General features: G+C 36.4%; 2 protein-coding genes across 4 annotated transcripts in view; both read left to right on the top strand.

The window, feature by feature from the left end:
• atp2a3 (ATPase sarcoplasmic/endoplasmic reticulum Ca2+ transporting 3) overlaps positions 1 to 8,281 on the top strand; it is a 63,210-nt gene extending 54,929 nt beyond the window's left edge. Inside the window, exons 15-22 of one of the 2 annotated variants that reach the window (XM_067405583.1) lie at positions 120 to 340; positions 426 to 628; positions 924 to 1,009; positions 2,655 to 2,788; positions 3,197 to 3,314; positions 4,706 to 4,823; positions 4,987 to 5,015; positions 5,126 to 8,281. In XM_067405583.1, the coding sequence (XP_067261684.1) occupies positions 120 to 340; positions 426 to 628; positions 924 to 1,009; positions 2,655 to 2,788; positions 3,197 to 3,314; positions 4,706 to 4,823; positions 4,987 to 4,991 (885 nt within the window). In that variant the 3' untranslated portion in view covers positions 4,992 to 5,015; positions 5,126 to 8,281. The remainder of the gene's footprint in view (positions 1 to 119; positions 341 to 425; positions 629 to 923; positions 1,010 to 2,654; positions 2,789 to 3,196; positions 3,315 to 4,705; positions 4,824 to 4,986; positions 5,016 to 5,125) is intronic. The other variant, XM_067405582.1, reaches the window with a different exon arrangement.
• Positions 8,282 to 13,636: 5,355 nt separating this feature from the next.
• Positions 13,637 to 17,922, top strand: part of camkk1a (calcium/calmodulin-dependent protein kinase kinase 1, alpha a) — a 102,636-nt gene continuing 98,350 nt past the window's right edge. Inside the window, exon 1 of one of the 2 annotated variants that reach the window (XM_067406910.1) lies at positions 13,637 to 13,925. The gene's annotated coding sequence lies outside the window, so the exon portion shown is untranslated. Of the gene's footprint in view, positions 13,926 to 17,348; positions 17,898 to 17,922 lie in introns of those variants that run through there. The other variant, XM_067406907.1, reaches the window with a different exon arrangement.

The raw sequence follows: 17,922 nt of genomic DNA, 5'->3' as shown, positions 1-17,922 counted from the left end.
TAGTCACGGTTTACAAGTGGAGCTTAGGAGGACCAAATTTTAAGTGACATGTGAAATGCCCATGAGTATCTACTAACCTTTATCCTTCACTCTGTTCCTTCCTCCCATCTCACTTTCAGACTGGAGATGGCGTGAATGATGCCCCTGCCTTAAAAAAGGCTGAAATTGGCATCGCCATGGGCTCAGGCACAGCTGTAGCCAAGTCAGCCTCCGAAATGGTGCTCTCTGATGATAACTTCTCCACCATCGTGGCTGCAGTGGAGGAGGGACGAGCCATCTACAACAACATGAAGCAGTTTATCCGTTACCTCATCTCCTCCAACGTGGGAGAGGTGGTGTGGTGAGTGAGAGCCTGATTTGTGCAGTGCTTCAGTTTCCCGTCCACATTTACACTCATGTGGGTTCCTATTTTTCCCCTCTCACAGTATTTTCCTGACAGCCATCCTTGGCCTGCCTGAGGCTTTGATCCCTGTCCAGCTGTTGTGGGTGAACCTGGTGACGGATGGTCTGCCGGCCACTGCCCTGGGCTTCAACCCCCCTGACCTGGACATCATGGACAAGCCCCCCCGAAACCCTAAGGAGCCTCTTATTTCCGGCTGGCTTTTCTTCAGATACCTGGCCATTGGAGGTTAGCCCGATATCTTGATTATTCCATAGAATCTAATATTAGTGACACTTACAGGTCTTCCCTGAAGACTGTGTCAGCTCTAAAATTCAAAAGTGAAATTTATGGTAAAACAAATTTGGCAAACATTTTGGTAGCAACAGATTAAACTTGAATTTACATTTTTTAAATTAACAATTAACCAATTAACAGGCTTTTTACTGTGGTGTTTTTACAGTCTTTTATTGTTATACTATGATACATTTCAGTGTATGAGCCATTAAACCTCACTGGAGTGATTGTAATCTTGTTATTCTAGGATATGTGGGTCTAGGCACTGTCAGTGCTGCTACCTGGTGGTATTTGTTTGATGAGGAGGGGCCACAGGTGTCCTTTTATCAGCTGGTGAGTCAACAATGTGACACAATATGTTTATGTTTGCTGACAGCATATATTTTTATTACTAGGATCATTTCTATTATGAAGTACCATTTGGGAAAAAAAAAAAAAAAAAAGCCTGAGTTATTTTAAGGAAGTATTTCTATAAAAGGATATTCCAGACTTGGAAATGTTCTGGACAAACTCAAGCACTTGAGCCTTATTAATAAAAACACAATGGCAGGAAAATTTAACAGGACGCCTAACAGGATAGAAATAAAGTCAGCGCCTACTTAGTAAGGGAGTGATCTATAGATTACACGAGGAGTTAATTTAGCCTTTAGTCTTTTGAAATTAATATTGTCTTACTGATATCATTATGATAATACCAAACAGCATGGAACGTTCTGGAGTGAGACCAATACCACAGAACTTCTGTGCTAATACTTACTGATGTTTGTTCTGTTGTTTTCTTGCCACCAAATGTCCTTGAAGAAGATCATGTCAGTAATAACCTGGCATTTGTTTGTTAAATGGATTTTATGGGAATAATGGGATAGTGAAAAATGTACAAATTGATTACAATGTTCCTAAGAAAACAAGTTTTCATTAAGTTGATGTCACATTATTTTAAATTACCTGACATGTAATATGATATAAATCTTTAACAATTGTTTATTTTTTATTTTCCACTTTATTAATGTATACTTCTGTTTAAAAGTTTAAAAGTTTCTTTTGCTCACCAAGGCAGAATTTATTTGATCAAAAATAGAGTAAAAAAATAAATATTGTGAAATATTATTATTACAATTTAAAATAACTGTTTTAATATATTTAAAATGTAATTTATTTTTATTTTTATGTCTTTTGTGTTACATGATCCTTCAGAAGTCATTCTAATATGCTGATTTGGTGCTTAAGAAACATTTCCTTTTATTAACAATGGTGAAAACAGTTGTGCTGCTCAATATTTTTTTGAGGAAACCATGACACCTTTTTAAGGATTATTTTATAAATGGAAAGATCAGATTTTAACATTATAAATCTATTTACTGTCACTTTGATCAATGTAATGCATCCTTGCTGAAAAACGAATCTTTCTGACCCTAAACTTTTGAATGGCAGTGGACATAATGGGGACATAAAAAAGTACAGCATAGTAGAAATGACCCATTAGTGTCTGCAAAACTTCAGCAGTATTATAGCTGCATTTAAAGTTAAAGAAATCCCCAAATTATGGTGTTTTCATCCAGAGGATTGAGACCATTTAGGAATAAACAGCTTCACCAAGGATTAATGCCAAATTAGGAAGTTTGAACTGTTCTCTGAGGTTGTTTCTTTGAATATAGCACTCTATCATGTTAAAATAAAGACACAGCTGTTCAGTGTCAGGAAGTTCAGATCTCACAGGATGATCTACACAGCTGCTCTTTTCTTATATCAGATCAGCCCTTCAGAGGTCATAATGACTGCCATCAGTGGGTCAAATGATTTCCTGTCTTTATTAATTTTGCATCTGAAATTATTAAATGTACCAAAACACAGCCCTTCTGTATTGTTAATAGACACTGTGAAGCCACTTAGAAAACAAACACTTGAAGATCACCATTTGAAATGTAGCTAAAGATGGATAGTGGTGCTAATAATCTTTTTCTAATTTTCTCATCTGTAGCGACATTTCATGCAGTGTACAGAAGAAAACCCCATGTTTGAGGGCATTAACTGTGAGGTCTTTGAGTCACGTTACCCCACCACCATGGCTCTCTCTGTGCTTGTTACCATAGAGATGTTCAACGCTCTTAACAGGTAAGACCTGCAGCCATGGTGATGGCACTGCATCAACTGTGTTCTTTCAATATGTCAAACTAGTTTCTTTAAAGCACCTTTTAGATGTCTCATGAGCTCGGTGGAGATGTGGTCTGCTACAGCTCTCAAGTTCATTTTCTTATTTTTTTTTATTTTTCTTATTGTCATTTTTGCTACTTCCATTCTTCTTATTTCAATAAAATATGAGTGCTGTAGACTGATCTGGGGTGATCCTTAAAAGGTTAGAGGTTTAATGCCTTGATCAAGGCATTTATACGCAGGTTGTCCAGGAGGACTGTTCCTCTGCATTGTTTAATTTTTAAAGTGAGCATAACCTGAATGACTACTTGATAATTGTTAAATAAGTAAATTAAGGCGCTGACTGAGACCAACTCTTCTCTCATGCAGCCTGTCAGAGAATCAGTCTCTGCTGAGGATGCCACCCTGGGTGAATATATGGCTGCTGGGAGCAATAATCCTGTCCTTGTCTCTACACTTCCTCATCCTGTATGTGGAGCCTCTACCGGTAAGTAAAATGTACAGGAAATATCTCTCTTTTTCTCTGTCACTATAGAGAGTAAGTTTTATCCTTTTATAAAATGGTATAAATGATGGATTATACCTCAAAAAACACCTGGTGGAATAAACCTCAAAAAAAGTAAGTATGTAAAGGGATTGTTCACCCAAAAATGAGAATCATTTTAAAAGAGCAAAAGAGAAGCTGTGGTTTTTCAAAAAATAAAAGTTCTATGGTTTGTTTAAGCAAAGAAATTAAAGGTGCAATATGTAAGATTTTTGCAGTAAAATATCCAAAAACCACTAGGCCATATTTTGTTCACTTGAGTACTTACAATATCCCAAATGTTTACAACTATTTGTAAATGGTGAGAAAAATGCAATTTTAACCAAGGCTTCGGGATGTGTGAGGAGTCGCCTGTCAATTGTGACATACCCGCGTTACCCTCGGTTTCCGGTTTTATTTTGTAAAAACCATGGAAACACCAAAGACGCTTTAATATATTACATGTTTTAATAGACAAGGGAACAACTGTTTTGATACATTTATGTATCAAAAAAGTTGTGCTGCTCATGAGGCGTGTTGCTCAATCACTCCAGCGTAATTCAGCTGTAATTCAACGTTCAGCTCCCATAACTCACGGGCATGCTCTGCTTTATACTACAGTAACGTTAATAATCACATCCATGAACATGCATTCTTCCTGAGTCCTATCCCGATTGTTTCCACCGGCTGTGATGTGAAGACCACATGTCCCAAGATTCCGCGCTCAAACTTGCCGTCATCAAGCTATGCCTTTATGAATAGGCCTCTAGCGACCTCTAGCGGACAGAAAACTTACATATTGCATCTTTTAAAACGGTCAAAAGACCTGCAAAATAATGATAAAAATTATTATAATTATTAGTATTTTTTTTTACACTACAGGTTCAATTGTATTATTATAGTAATAATGTTTGTTTACATTTTTATAATTTAATAAAATGCAAATATTTTAATAACATATTAACAATAATAAAACAATAACAGTCACTGTTGTTGTTGATGATCATAATAAATTAACCCCTATTAGTAGTAGTAGCAATAGTATTGTATAGTCATATTGAATCAGTTCCATAACAACTGAAGTAGAGAGATTTTTTTTTTTTAATAAATAAACACTATGTGGTGAGTGTTTTTTTTTTTTTTTTCTCTTCTTATATTCTCATGTAAAATTGACTGTAACTCCACATTTTAAAGCTAATATAAAGCTGGGACATGCCCCCCGGGTCACCTCTTTGGCACCTTTTTCACACCTGATGAGATTACACTCCTGCGTGTTATTCACAGAAAATATGGAGTGAGAGCTACAATGTTCTCTCAGTTTTCCTGACCTCTGCACTTTTGTTTGTGTTTCCCAGCTGATCTTCCAGGTAACTCCGCTGCATTATTCCCAATGGATTGTAGTCCTCAAGATCTCAATTCCTGTCATCCTATTGGATGAGGCACTCAAGTATATCTCCCGCCACCACTTAGAAGGTACAGCCTGTTTACAGGAACATGTTTCCCTCTCTTTGTGTGTCTAAAGTGTCATCGCTGTCCCTGATGTGACTGTTTATAATATTCCAATCAATGCTTCTGTCTCTTTTATATTGACTGTCATTTTCTGTTTGTATCTTCTGATCTGTTTCTCTTCCTGCAGTTTAACTTTCTCCTCTCATCTTTTAAAAGGTATTTTCTTTAACTAAAGCCTGTCCATTTCGAAATCACCTTCATTCTTTTGGTCTTCATTTCCTCTAGCACTATAAAAACCACTCTCTCTTTTTTTTTGGCCTCTGCAGGTGAAGAGGAGGAAAGGTACATGAAGAGTCGGCAGCTGAAATTCTAGGACAACTTCCTCCCGACACACATGAACTCACACACACACACACACCCACCCACCCCTGCCTTTTTCCTCTGTTCTTTTAAGACTGCACCCCATGCGCACACATTCACACACGCGTCATCAGACTCCTCATCGTCAGTTCTCCCGTGTTTCAGCTGCATGTTCAGTCACCACTAAAACAAGCAGGGCTTGTAGTTTGTTACAGTGTGTGTGTATGTGTGTCTGTGTGTGAGAGAGTGAGACATCGGGTCTGTGCGTGTGTGTGTGTGTGTGCTAGCATGTGCATGGGCCTAATTCAATCATGTCATGCAGTTGTGTGACCATTTGTTTTCTTTTATCTTGCTTTTAGCTTTCAACACGCTTGCTGTACATATTAGAGCAGTTACAGGTGCGCTTGAGGGAGATGAAGAGGGTTTGAGGTTAAACATTTGGGTATTACAGGTTAAATTCACTGGGGGGCGATGAATCGTAATTTGTCCATAGAAAAAAAAAAAATCACTATAAACAATGAAAAGAGATGAAAATTGAAAAAGAGAGGATGGAGATGGCACCATAGGGGTCTTTTAAAGTGTGAATGTTTGTTTGGACAGAATGGCCAGTTTCTTAAAGTGGTCAACTCCAGTTTCTTTCTCCTTCCTCTCTTCTTTACAGACGGGGTTGCTACCTTCAGTGCTTCTCTTAGCTAAACGTTTCCTTTAGATAACTTTACACAAGGCTAAACCTGGCAGCAGATTTGTATATTACACTTGAATAATAATAATAATAATAAAAAAATCTGCATTTGTTTTAGATTAAGTCTAAAATGGGTGTCACTTAAACCTGAGAACTTTGAAACACACTCAGTTTAGGATTCAAGTTGATGCGTAAAAATAGGCCCAGGAATGAATTTTAGCTGTACAACATTTCAAAACTGTCCAACATTTTTTTTTTTACATATGATTATAAACACAAAGTGAGCAAGTGAATTGATGAATCCCAGAGTTCTCCTCTTCTTCACCTCCTTTATTCTCTAGAGTGAACTCCAGTTGAACACTAGTAACTACAGGTATGTTCCGCAAGTAAATTGATCCAAACATAGAGCAGCCTGTCACATGCTGTAAGTATTAATATCAATGGCAAGTTTTGAATATGATGAAAGGAAAGAGGAGGAAAGAAAGGGATTTGTTCATTGACGTGAAGGGCAGCATCACTTAACGTTATCTGACACACAGACTGAAACAAACACATTTCCCCCTCATTACGGAGTGAAGGGGTCTCACTTGAATGTACTTTCACGTTTCCCTGTACCGTTTTATCCTAGTAAATGTAATCACAGCTGTTTAACATCTGCAGTCCTAAACTGCACCTCTTTCATCTTTTAATACTGTATGCTGCCAAATGGCTTTTTTCCCTTTGCTCTTGTTTTATTTCCTCCATATTCTACATTTTGTTTGAGTTGAAATCGTCGTCATCATGAACACACAAACATCCTTAACGCAGTGGGTCTTACGTGCTTGCCGTACATCATGTCTACAGAGGGAGGACTCTCTAACCGCTAGTGCTTTTCTTGCAATCTTGATGAACTTGGCTGCTTTTTTTTTTTTTTTTTTTTTTTTAATAAAGTAATAATAATGTATTTGACTGAAAGAACCCAGGTGGTTTAGTTTGTCAATTTTGCTGTTAAGGGTATGATATGCCTTCATCGATCTGTTGGGAAATGCTGGTGTGCTGTTTTCAGACAAATTGGCAAACCAACTACGCCTGTGCCTGGTGTCATTATGCTTACCGTGGTAAAACTGCAGTGTGAAGAGTCTGTGTCCGCTTGTGAGCATCCTTTTGTCACAGTCTAGAATCATCTGTTTTGCCTGTAACAAATGTGAGTGATGTAAATGCTATTTAAAACAGACAAGCTCTGTGTCCCATGTGCTCTCACACCTTTATCTATTCCAATGGCAATGTATTACCATATAACTTTAGGGTCAGCGTATTGACACGAGGCAGTAAGGCCGCTTTATCACACTAGCATCTGCGCCAATAGAAAGTGTGGGCTTGTACAGCCTTGCTAATAACTACTGATCTCTTGAACTCTGTACAGAAAAAAAAAAAGAAATGAAATACCTGATTGCATGGAACATTATTACTGTAATTAATAACCTATACAGTATATTTAATTTTTTAATAATGACTTAAATGAAACATCACCACCCGGATGAAAACAGTCCAAAACTTTTTTTTTTCTTCTCTGCGTTCAAGTTACTGAGGATGGAGAATATTTTGTAGAATAGTGGAGGTTGTTTATTCATTGTTAGTTTGTTTTTAAAGGTTGCAGGGGGTTTTCTGTCTCTTTTCAGTTTAGCTTAGGAGTTGTAAAATAAAAATAAGAATTGTGCTAATGATCATTTTGCAACTATAATTGGGTTTGAATGTCTGAGGATTTTTCTTTTTCTTTTTTGTTTGTCTGTTTTGTTTGTTTGATTGTTCTGGTAAAGGAACATCGTGTGGTTTACACAGAGTGACGTCCAGTAGTCAATACTGGCTTATGAAGTCGTTGTCTTGAAGGGCTTGGTGTGGGTACATGTGCCTCCAGAGGTATGAAATGTCTGTGTGTTATGCAGAAAGTTGGACGTCCACTTTGTAAATCTATTTCCATTCATTTACAAACTCCTTTTGTTGGTGCTTCTGCTACATACCGTTTTCATCAAACAATACTGAATGTTTTCATTCTGAAACGTACGTTATGAACACTTTCGAAAGGTTGACAATCAGGAAAGCAAACAAAAGATTTTAGTGACGTTTCCTTACATTCGCTCTTGAGTTCAGTGTGGTCCTGAGATGATCCGTTCGTACTGGACAGCTGTCTTTCTGCCTGCGCACAAACCGGCTGGAGCTTTGCACCCACTACTGAGAAAGAATTCTCTGTAAACGCCTTGGTAATATTAATTGTGGATACATAATTTTATATATGACATGTCAAATAAAGATTATTTATCTTATAATTTATTTTGATGCTGTTGCTGCTTTCTTTTTTGCGTTCTGTATCTGCAGTCTAGATTTGTGAGTGCAATGGACACTAGCTACCACCAGGTGACGCTAATATCATGTCTTACTGGTCTATTCAACACTTCACATTTGTACGCAGACATATATTGTGGGATTCAGAATTAAATTGTATAATTATTTAAATAATTTGAACTTCAAGTAGCCTTTTCTCATAGTTAATGAGGTGCGGGTCCCTCCTTCATCGAGTAATTCTTCTGCAACGCCAACATGTCGTTCCTCCGAGGAATGCTGGACGGAGATAATGTAAGTGGGGATTTAACTGCAGAGAAACTGATAGCTTTGGAGGAACCAGAGAAGATCTTCACACAATGAAGTCTTGCTGTGAGAGCAAAGCCTTGGGGATATAGTGGGTGTGTGTACTCGGACGACCCTCACTGAGGCAGTATGTTTCTAAGCTCACCAGATGAAACCGGGGGCAAGATCTGTTTGGTTACTTACAGTCTTCCAAATATCTTCTTTTGTGTTCAACAGAACAATTAAATTCATACTGGTTTGGAACTACTTGAGGGTGAGTAAATGATGACAGAATTTTAATTTTTGGTTGAACTATCACAATATTTTTGTGAAAACGGTACTTTTTCCAGAATTCTTTGATGAATAGAAAGTTCAAAAGAACAGCCTTTATATAAATCTTTTGTAACATTGTAAATGTCTTTACTGTCAAGTTTGATCATTTTTATGAATTCTTGCTGAATAAAATGATTAATTTCTTTAAAGAAAAAAAAAAAAAAATCTTACTAACCCCAAACATTTGAACGGCAGTGAAACTAGTCCTACATGTAGTATGAGTCCATTTCTTTCATGTGTTTATTAGTATAACTCGCAGGATGTCTGTCATTTTATTAAACCATTATTTAATCAGTTTGTTCCCATTGAGATTTAAATGTCGATTACAAGACCTGACCTCGACCTGACCAAGAAGGGCAGAAACCAGATCCAGACAGCATAAAAATAGACAGCAACAGACTTTGGAATTCAATGTACGTTGATTATGCAGTTTATAATGAACTTAAATGCTCCATGAGACAACATATGCTGACAACAGGATGATGTATTCTTGTATATTAGGTCACAATAATCAAGCAAAAAACAACCATTCATCGTCTAACATCAAGCAAAATGCATGCTTTGTTCCTGAAATACAAGCAAATTCAGCTGTGCGTCAAATGCAAGTGATGACTTAAATGACAATTTGCTGTCAATTAATAGTGTAGACCACTTTGAATTGTTAACCTTGCATAGTAACAAAACTTTAATTCCACTCAGCATTCATGGAATTAAAGTAATAACTTTTAAAAGTTTCTAATAACTTTAGTTTCTATAAAGTAGTTTCTAATAATTAAGCTTACATTGCATCAAAAGAGTTTTGCAAACTCCAATTGTGTTATTATTACTGTAAATTATATATGTACTGTATGATTGTGTTTCTTGATGTGTTTATTTGAATAGGCTGTGTACTATGGCAGGTGACAGCAGCAAAAAAAGAGGTCATCCTTAGGGCCGATGCAGGGCCCTTTGTTGCACTAATTGAGTAGAGCTGAGCCAAGCTAGTCTTCACACTCTGAGACCACAGAGACTTTAGACCTGCATGGCTCATTATTCTCACTAGACCCAATCACTGTCATCATATGTGACTCACAAATGACAAAGCACTCTAGAGTGATATTGGAGTTTATTAGATCATGTAAGCAAAATAAATAATAAAGACAAAATCAGTAAATACAATACCATTCAAAAGATTGGGGTCAGTAAGACTTTTTTTCTTTTAAATAAATGATCAGACTTTAATCATTTTGATTAAAGACTTGTATTCAGCAAGGATGCATTGCAATGATCAAAAATGACAGTTATTTGTAAATTCTGTATAACTGTTTTCTTCATTAATGATAACAACAAATGTTTCCTGGGCACCAAATCAGCATATTAGAATGATTTCTGAAGGATCATGTGACACTGAAGACTGGAGTAATGATGCTGAAAATTCAGCTTGTCTGGACAGGAAAAAATTACACATTTTAAAACATGTGAATATAGAAAACAAGTAAATCCAATTATATATTTGTCTTTGCTTGGCCAATGTATTATGCTGCTAAGGAAATGGTTCACCTGTCATCTTTTACTCACCCAAACGTATATGACTTTCTCCTATACAAAAGAAGATATATTGAAAAATGCCTCTTTTTTCCCTTCTTTTTAATAACATGAAATTCAATTAAGTTTATTGTTTGGACCCCACCAACATTTTTCAAAATATCTTCTTTTTTGTTCCGCAGAAAAAAAAAAGAAAGTCATATGTTTTTTAACAACCAGAGATGACAGCATATTGCAGTTTTGAGTGAAATGTTCTTTTAATGTTGCTGTAAAATTGAGAATAAATACCATCTTACATAGATTGGTAGCATGCGCCTTTAGTTCTTAATATTAGGTTTGTTGTTAAGGCATGATTTATCTGTCATAATACCAGTTTTTCTCTCTTCTCATTTTTATTTTGTTGCTGTATCTCAGTATGCCAGAACCATATTATATAATACGATTGTTTTTTAAATTGTCTTCATCCTTTTCCCCATGCTAGCTTTGATCCCTTAATAAGCATGCACCTTAACACCTTATTCAATATTAATAACATTGTTAATATTCCTCTGTTTTCCATCTCTGACCCTATTTCCCCTGCAGTTGTAATATATTTGGAACCATACCTTTAAAGTCATTATTGAACTAATCTGATTTTTGCGGTCAGAGAAGGTGTGTGCGATTCAGCAGCATAATCTGTTTTCCGTTAATAATGAGCCTTAATCTGAATATTGATGTTATCTGTGCCATTTCATCTTTAACTAAACACTGCCTTTTAGAGTATATTTAGCCTGCAGTATAACTGCAATCATTACTGTCTGTAGACCACTTTTTAGATGACTATAGGTAACCCCCCCAATATTCAAATCTATCAGTTACAACCCCCCCAATATTCCAACATGAAAATCACAGTAGATCTATACTAACATGTGTATAATTCATTTATTTTGTAACAATAATTTTGTTTCTAATGGAATATGAGTTTGTCATAATAAATTAGTCAAAAAAATACCTCCTTCCTTTGAACCGATTGGTAACGCCCAACCAATGCGCGTCGCACTTTCACCAAAACAATGCGAGTGGTGCTGTACAGTTTGAATGGAGAGCACGGGTTGCACCAAAAAATGAAGAGAACCGTTGCCCAGCCGACTATATTAAACCTCTGTTCAAAGAGGGACGTTAAAAAGAATAAAGCATGTACTGAGAAGGAGGTATGAAAACATTGCAATAGCTAAGTACACTCCACATATATTTTAACTAGCTAATCCATTGCAATTTAGCCATAACTATCAGTGTAACTGTAACCAGTTACCAAAACAGCCGTCTGTTTTGTTGCTTCATTTATCAATAGTGTCTTATCAGTGACAAAAGTATTCACATCGGTGTTTGTTTTCTTCCTTAATTAATCTGTTTTTGAACGAATTTGCTTGAATGAACGATTTAAGTAGCTCACTCATTAAAACGTCAAATCGCTGCCACCTACTGGCGGTTTCAATATTTAACATAATTTCTTTCTTTTTAGAATCACTCCATTATGTTAGAATTTGATTAATGGTTATAGATAAATTCCATAAAGATAGATAGATAGATAGATAGATAGATAGATAGATAGATAGATAGATAGATAGATAGATAGATAGATAGATAGATAGATAGATAGATCCAAAAACGCTATACACATAAAAAAAAAAAAATATATATATATATATATATATATATATATATATATATATATATATATATATATATAAAAAAATAAACCAAATCTACGCACTTGGGGCCAAGCATTAATAAAAAAATAAAACCATCTCGAGATTAAAGTTGTTAAATTTCGAGAAAAAACTCGTTAAATTTCGAGAAAAAAGTCTAAATAAAATGTTGAGAATAAACTAATTAAATTACTAGAAAAAACTCGTTAAATTTCGAGAAAAAAGTCGAGATAAAATGTTAAGAATAAATTCATTAAATAAATCGTTAAATTATGAGAAAAATGTCATTAAATTTTGAGAAAAAAGTTGAGATAAAATGAGAGTAAACTCATTAAATTATGAGAATAAAGTCATTAAATTACGAGAAAAAAAGTCGTTAAATTATTTGAAAAAAAAACGTAATTTAATGAATTTGTTCTTGTAATTTAACAACTTTTTTCTCATAATTTAATGACTTTATTCTCAAAATTTTATCAGACTTTTTCTCGAAATTTAACGAGTATTTTCTCGAAATTTTACAATTTTAATCTCGAGATGGTTTTATTTTTTTATTATTGCTTGGCCCTAATCCTCTTCCGTAGTTGTCTGCTTTTGTCCAAAAATTGAGTTGTCCAAAAGAGTGATTCTTATGAGTCGGTTCTTTTTAGTGAATCAAAAAACATGCAGTGCAACCAGTTTAGCCAGATTCCCAATGAATGACTGTGTAGTCCAATTCACAAACAAGTTTAATGAGCAGGTTCTTTATAGTGAATTGAAAACATAGCCATACAACATGACCAAGTCTGATTCCTGAACGAATGCTGGATCTATTAATTAAAAGTTCAAAAAGACAAGTTACTGGTTTGAATTAGTCTGCTTTCTCTGAACTGAACCGGTCAGAGCATTTACACAATCAACATATTACTTACTTACTGAACTGGAAATTATTTATTTTTCAGCACATATTAAAATGAAGCTTTGTTTTTCAAAAAAGAGGTTTTGTGTCAGTATCATGTCCATTTGTGGAAACCATATTTTATAATGTGCATTTGATCATATATGGATCTCACTGTTAAACATTATCATACTCATGCAATGCTTCAGTATTGGCATTCTTATAGTTATAAAAAAGATGACTTTGTGGACATAAAAATTAAGGGCCATATATTTTAGTTTATGCTAATCTGTGAGTCTGCATTGAGAAATGATGCAATAATCCCATCATATTGCATTTTCTTCTCTTCTCTCTCAATGTTCAGACATACATTACATAGAGGTTTCTAAAGCTGCCTGTTTGTGACTGTTGTGCTCGAGGCTTAAGTATCCGCTTTTGATTTCTTCTTCCTTCAGCTTGATAAATCACTTTGCCACCCAATCCCTCTTTCCTTCGCTCCCCCATTTTTTCAACCTCCTTATCTATCTCTTGTTTCTCTGCCTATTACCCCTTTCTCTCTCCTCGATTTGGTGGCAGTAAGAGCATATTAAAAGCATTGGTGTAAATTATTGGTATGAGTCATATCAAACTCAACAGCAGACATTCAGAGTGTTATTGTGAAAAGACTGAATGGAGCTCAAGGATACACTTATTGATGGTAAAAGGTGAGAGAGAAAAAGGCAGGAAAAAGGAAAATTGCACAGTAGCTCCATAATGAGTCCTTGTGTATGTGCACATGTGTTTGAAACATCTTGTGTGTAAAAGTGAATTCATTTTGGATTAGGTGTGTGTGTGTGTGTGTGTGTGTGTGTGTGTGTGTGTGTGTGTGTGTGTGTGTGTGTGTGTGTGTGTGTGTGTGTGTGTGTGTGTGTGTGTGTGTGTGTAATCATCATTAGGCAGTGGTGCATTTGATTATGTGTGTCCTCTCTTCACCTAGAGCAGCATGACAAGTGCTGTGATGATGATCTCCAAACTCTCCCCCAAAGACAAGGATTTTCCTTAGAAGCTCCTTACTCAGCATAATGGTACCTATGCAACACAGCCTCTATTCCCGCTGGCGTATGTACACGCTAACTTACTTCACCGCCCATTACTTGCATCAGACCATCTTGTAGACTCAGATTAGTCTGTAATAGGCAAAAATAAAAGGAACAGATGGGTTTGACCTTTGAATAAATGAACTCACTTGTCATTACCCATGGGGCATGATGCAACTGCCTCTCAAATTGATAGACACTCGAGCATAACGTTGTTTGTTCAGCCACCTAACCTTCCAAGTTAAAAGCATTTAAATTTACAGCTTTAAATCAGGTTACCTTTCATATAATCTTATATTATAAGGGGGTGAGAGATTATCGGTGCTATGTTCAGGATACCATTCTGCCATAAATTCTTAATATTTTTTCAGTATACTTTGTGTGCTCATTTTGTGTTTACACGAATACGCAGATGAAATGTAGTACTACATGCAAGCTTACAGTGTCAGCCGCTTTGTTATTTTAGCTGTACAAAAAACAGTCTATTATACTGCATGATATTGGAAAACTGGTATTTGTTCATCATATCATTGTAATTTATTATCATAATCATAAACTAACTGGTTTGTAGTGCAAATAGTTGAATCAAAGTCTCACACATTCACAGGAAATAGTTTACGTACTTGTTGAAAATAAGGTGTGTGTCTATATATGTATATCTGCAGATGTATATATAGGCCATACTGTATATGAAAAAAAAAAATTTTTTGAAATCATGAAAATTCTGAGTACCTTTCATATTGTGCATTTCAATCAGTTCCCTAGCTCCCTAGGTCGTGAATCAGTATATTGTGCACACGAATTTGGTCACGGCACGGGTAAGGACCCTGGCTCATACACATTGAGACACTAAAGCCAAGGACACACTTAACAATTGTAAGGCCGATTATGAATGTAAATTGATACTTATGACTGATCGCGCTCAAACGCGTCCAGTCAGAGCCAGTTGCTTCAGTCGCCGATTACAGTCGGTGTTTAAATCTCGTGTAAGTATTAAAATCTGCTTCAGTCGCAGGAAACAATCGCTTAGAATGTTTAAGCTAGTCATTAACCCTCTGGAGTCTGAGGCTGATTTGGGGCCTGGAGAAGTTTTGACATGCCCCTGATGCCCATTTGTGCTTTTTTCAGTTGTTCATAAACATATTAATGGAAAAAGTGTCATTACACTGTATTCAGCACAAACTAGGCTACAATAATATGTGAGGAACATGTATGCACATGTTTGTGTTTTTGACAGAATAACGTTTATGCGTGGTTATTGAAAAAACAAAAAACTTAAGTCACTGAAATAAGGCCAAAAAAGTATATTAAATCTGTGTTCACAAGACTTCTGGGTATTGGAGGTTGTAGACTAGAGTTTTTGCTTCAAAATGATGTAAAAAATTATGCTGCCTACTCCATTTATAACAATATATTGATTTAGTTTTTGTAAGACACTTTTTGTCAAGAAACACAGTATGCGTGGAGGCGTGAATCATCATGAATAATGGGTGATTCTCATTTATATTTTTCTCATATGTTTATGTCAATTTTCTATACAGAAGAGTATTTATTCAATATTTATTGTCATCACTATGAACGCTGGATACTATGTTTTCAATTCATACTTGCAGCCGGAGGGCGCTCTGTGCACCTTTAGTCCACAAATTCATGTAAAGAAGAACAGGAACCAGGAACTAATGGCATGTCTTCCAGAGATCGCTAACTATGGCTTTAACATCCAGATAAACACTTTTTAAGACAATAAATACACGATTGAGACGATTTATGCATGTATTGACTCGGAATTTACGTCTGAACTGTGCTGGCTCCGCGGGCGTGGCCGCATTAGTGGATAATGAGCTGAATCCCCAGCGTCTGACGTGGCTCTCTTTTCATACAGATTACATAAACACAGAATGTTTGTTTTTGATTTGACTTACACAATTTAAAACCTGACATTTCAACGTTTCTTTAGACATAAGTGTCATTTTTTTGTGATTAGTATTCACTAAGTTACAGTTCATTTTCTGAGAACTATCAGATTGGACTTCGTTCAGAGGGAGACAAGAGATCATGCATCATGTTAGTTTTCTTTATTTTACAAAAAATACAACATTTTGTTTTTATTTTGAGTGTACACAAATAAAAGAAGACATTCTACAGTTTCAATTGATCTATTACCTATGTCTATGACAAAAAATGACGGAGTATTTTAACCCTTTCGTACGCAAGTTTCAAATATTCTGGCTGACCCCCCAGCGTGAGTTTTTTAAGGCGACCGTTATTTAGAACGTATCACTTTATGGTTTCCATGGTGACACGTCATTGCTTGTTACGTGACACACTGCATCACTGTATGAATGATGATCTGCTTTCTTTTAATTTTTTCTTTTTTATTCAAAATATTCACAAAATTGTTAACTATAGCATAAAATATCTAATATTCCGATTGCCAAATATGTGCAAGTGGATGTGTTTTGCTGTTTAAACACCTTTATAACGATTGCGTTAGTAGAGCCATATGAGCGATGGGCGCCGCCATGTTAGTTTGCACCGTGCAGAGAATCGGATCTGTTGGATTTACAACCCATGAATTTATCCACTTCTCCCGAAATACATGAAAGTAAGTGAGTCGGTGAACTGGGGAAGAATAGAGTAAGCTTTTAAGTTACTTTCACAATGTGTATCTGATATGAATTAAACGTGTTGTCAAGTTATAATGGAAAGGGTTGTTATTTCCGCTTCTATAGACATCATTGTGTATTTTACAAACTCTAAATATATTGTTTTGTTGGTACTCATGTGTATTTAAATGTCTGAAACCTGAAATGAACATTATTTGGTTGAAAACACTGCATATATGTGATACTGTATATGAAAAGCGCTGCGCGCGTCCGTCTCTGGTTTAGCGTCAGTTAAAGCGCGCGCACATTTGAATTTGGCAGTTGATCATGTAATGCACTGAACGTTCTAATCACACCGGTGTGATCGTAAGCTCCTGGGGCCAGCCAAGACTGATCACACCGCGTGTTTTGCTGCAATGTGAAAAGAATCCTGCAAAACGCGCCGGCGCGTTACCCGACTCCAGAGAGTTAAATGTGTGCCCGGCATAATGGTGACATGAAAATGTCCTAATTTTACAAAACTACTGGTAATAATGAACAAAAGCAGAACTGATATATTTTTTGTAATGTTATGTACTTTGCTTGTTACATATGCCTACATGTAGCTGCCCGTTACATTAGAACAACACCAGGGTGAATAATGCGATCTGTGGGCGTGCCGTCTGAAGCTGAGACTAGTGTGCCATGAACCCGGCGGGCTTTAGGACCCGAACATAGTAAAAGAAAGGGAAATGTTTGATGGATCGTGAAGTTCATCCAAGCTTTCTGTTAGCGTGGTAATGTTGCACATGATAAGAGACGCAATTAAATTCCGCGTAATTCACTTGACTGATCTGTTGCGCTGCTCGTAAACGGGAGCTGAAGACAGCGAGCATGTGACGGGCTGTAGTGTTTGAAGCAGCGCTGGCTCGGTCGGGGATCTGTCAGCAGTGCGGAAGAGAGAGAGAGAGAGAGAGAGAGAGAGAGAGAGAGAGAGAGAGAGAGAGGGATGGGGCAGATATATGCCATCAAACTGACTCACAAGAGACTGAAATGATGCGGAGATTCCGTCGCGCCATAAAGCCCGAACACAATTCAACACAATAAGAGGCAGAAACATGCTCGCTCGGACAGACCCGTGAGCGACAGACAGCAGTGACATTGATGAAGCCAGCTGTCACTCACTACACGCTCCTGAAGCGTCGATACACGCCGAGGATCTTTGACAGCTCGATTTTGGAAGTAAAACTTTTTTAAAACATCAAAACAGATTGATTCGAGTGTCTTCGGATTGAGCCAAATCGAAAGCAACTTCAAAATGCTGGAGCTGTGATCGGGAGATTGTTGAACAAAAGACACGCGACCAAGTTGATAGGTGAGTACAGTTATCATGTCAGCAT

The sequence above is a fragment of the Chanodichthys erythropterus genome, chromosome 13 (assembly GCF_024489055.1).
Source record: "Chanodichthys erythropterus isolate Z2021 chromosome 13, ASM2448905v1, whole genome shotgun sequence".
In the NCBI taxonomy this organism is placed as follows: Eukaryota; Metazoa; Chordata; class Actinopteri; order Cypriniformes; family Xenocyprididae; genus Chanodichthys; species Chanodichthys erythropterus.
The sequence above is the reverse complement of the archived record's forward strand: the minus strand, read 5'-3'. Positions and strand labels throughout refer to the sequence as shown.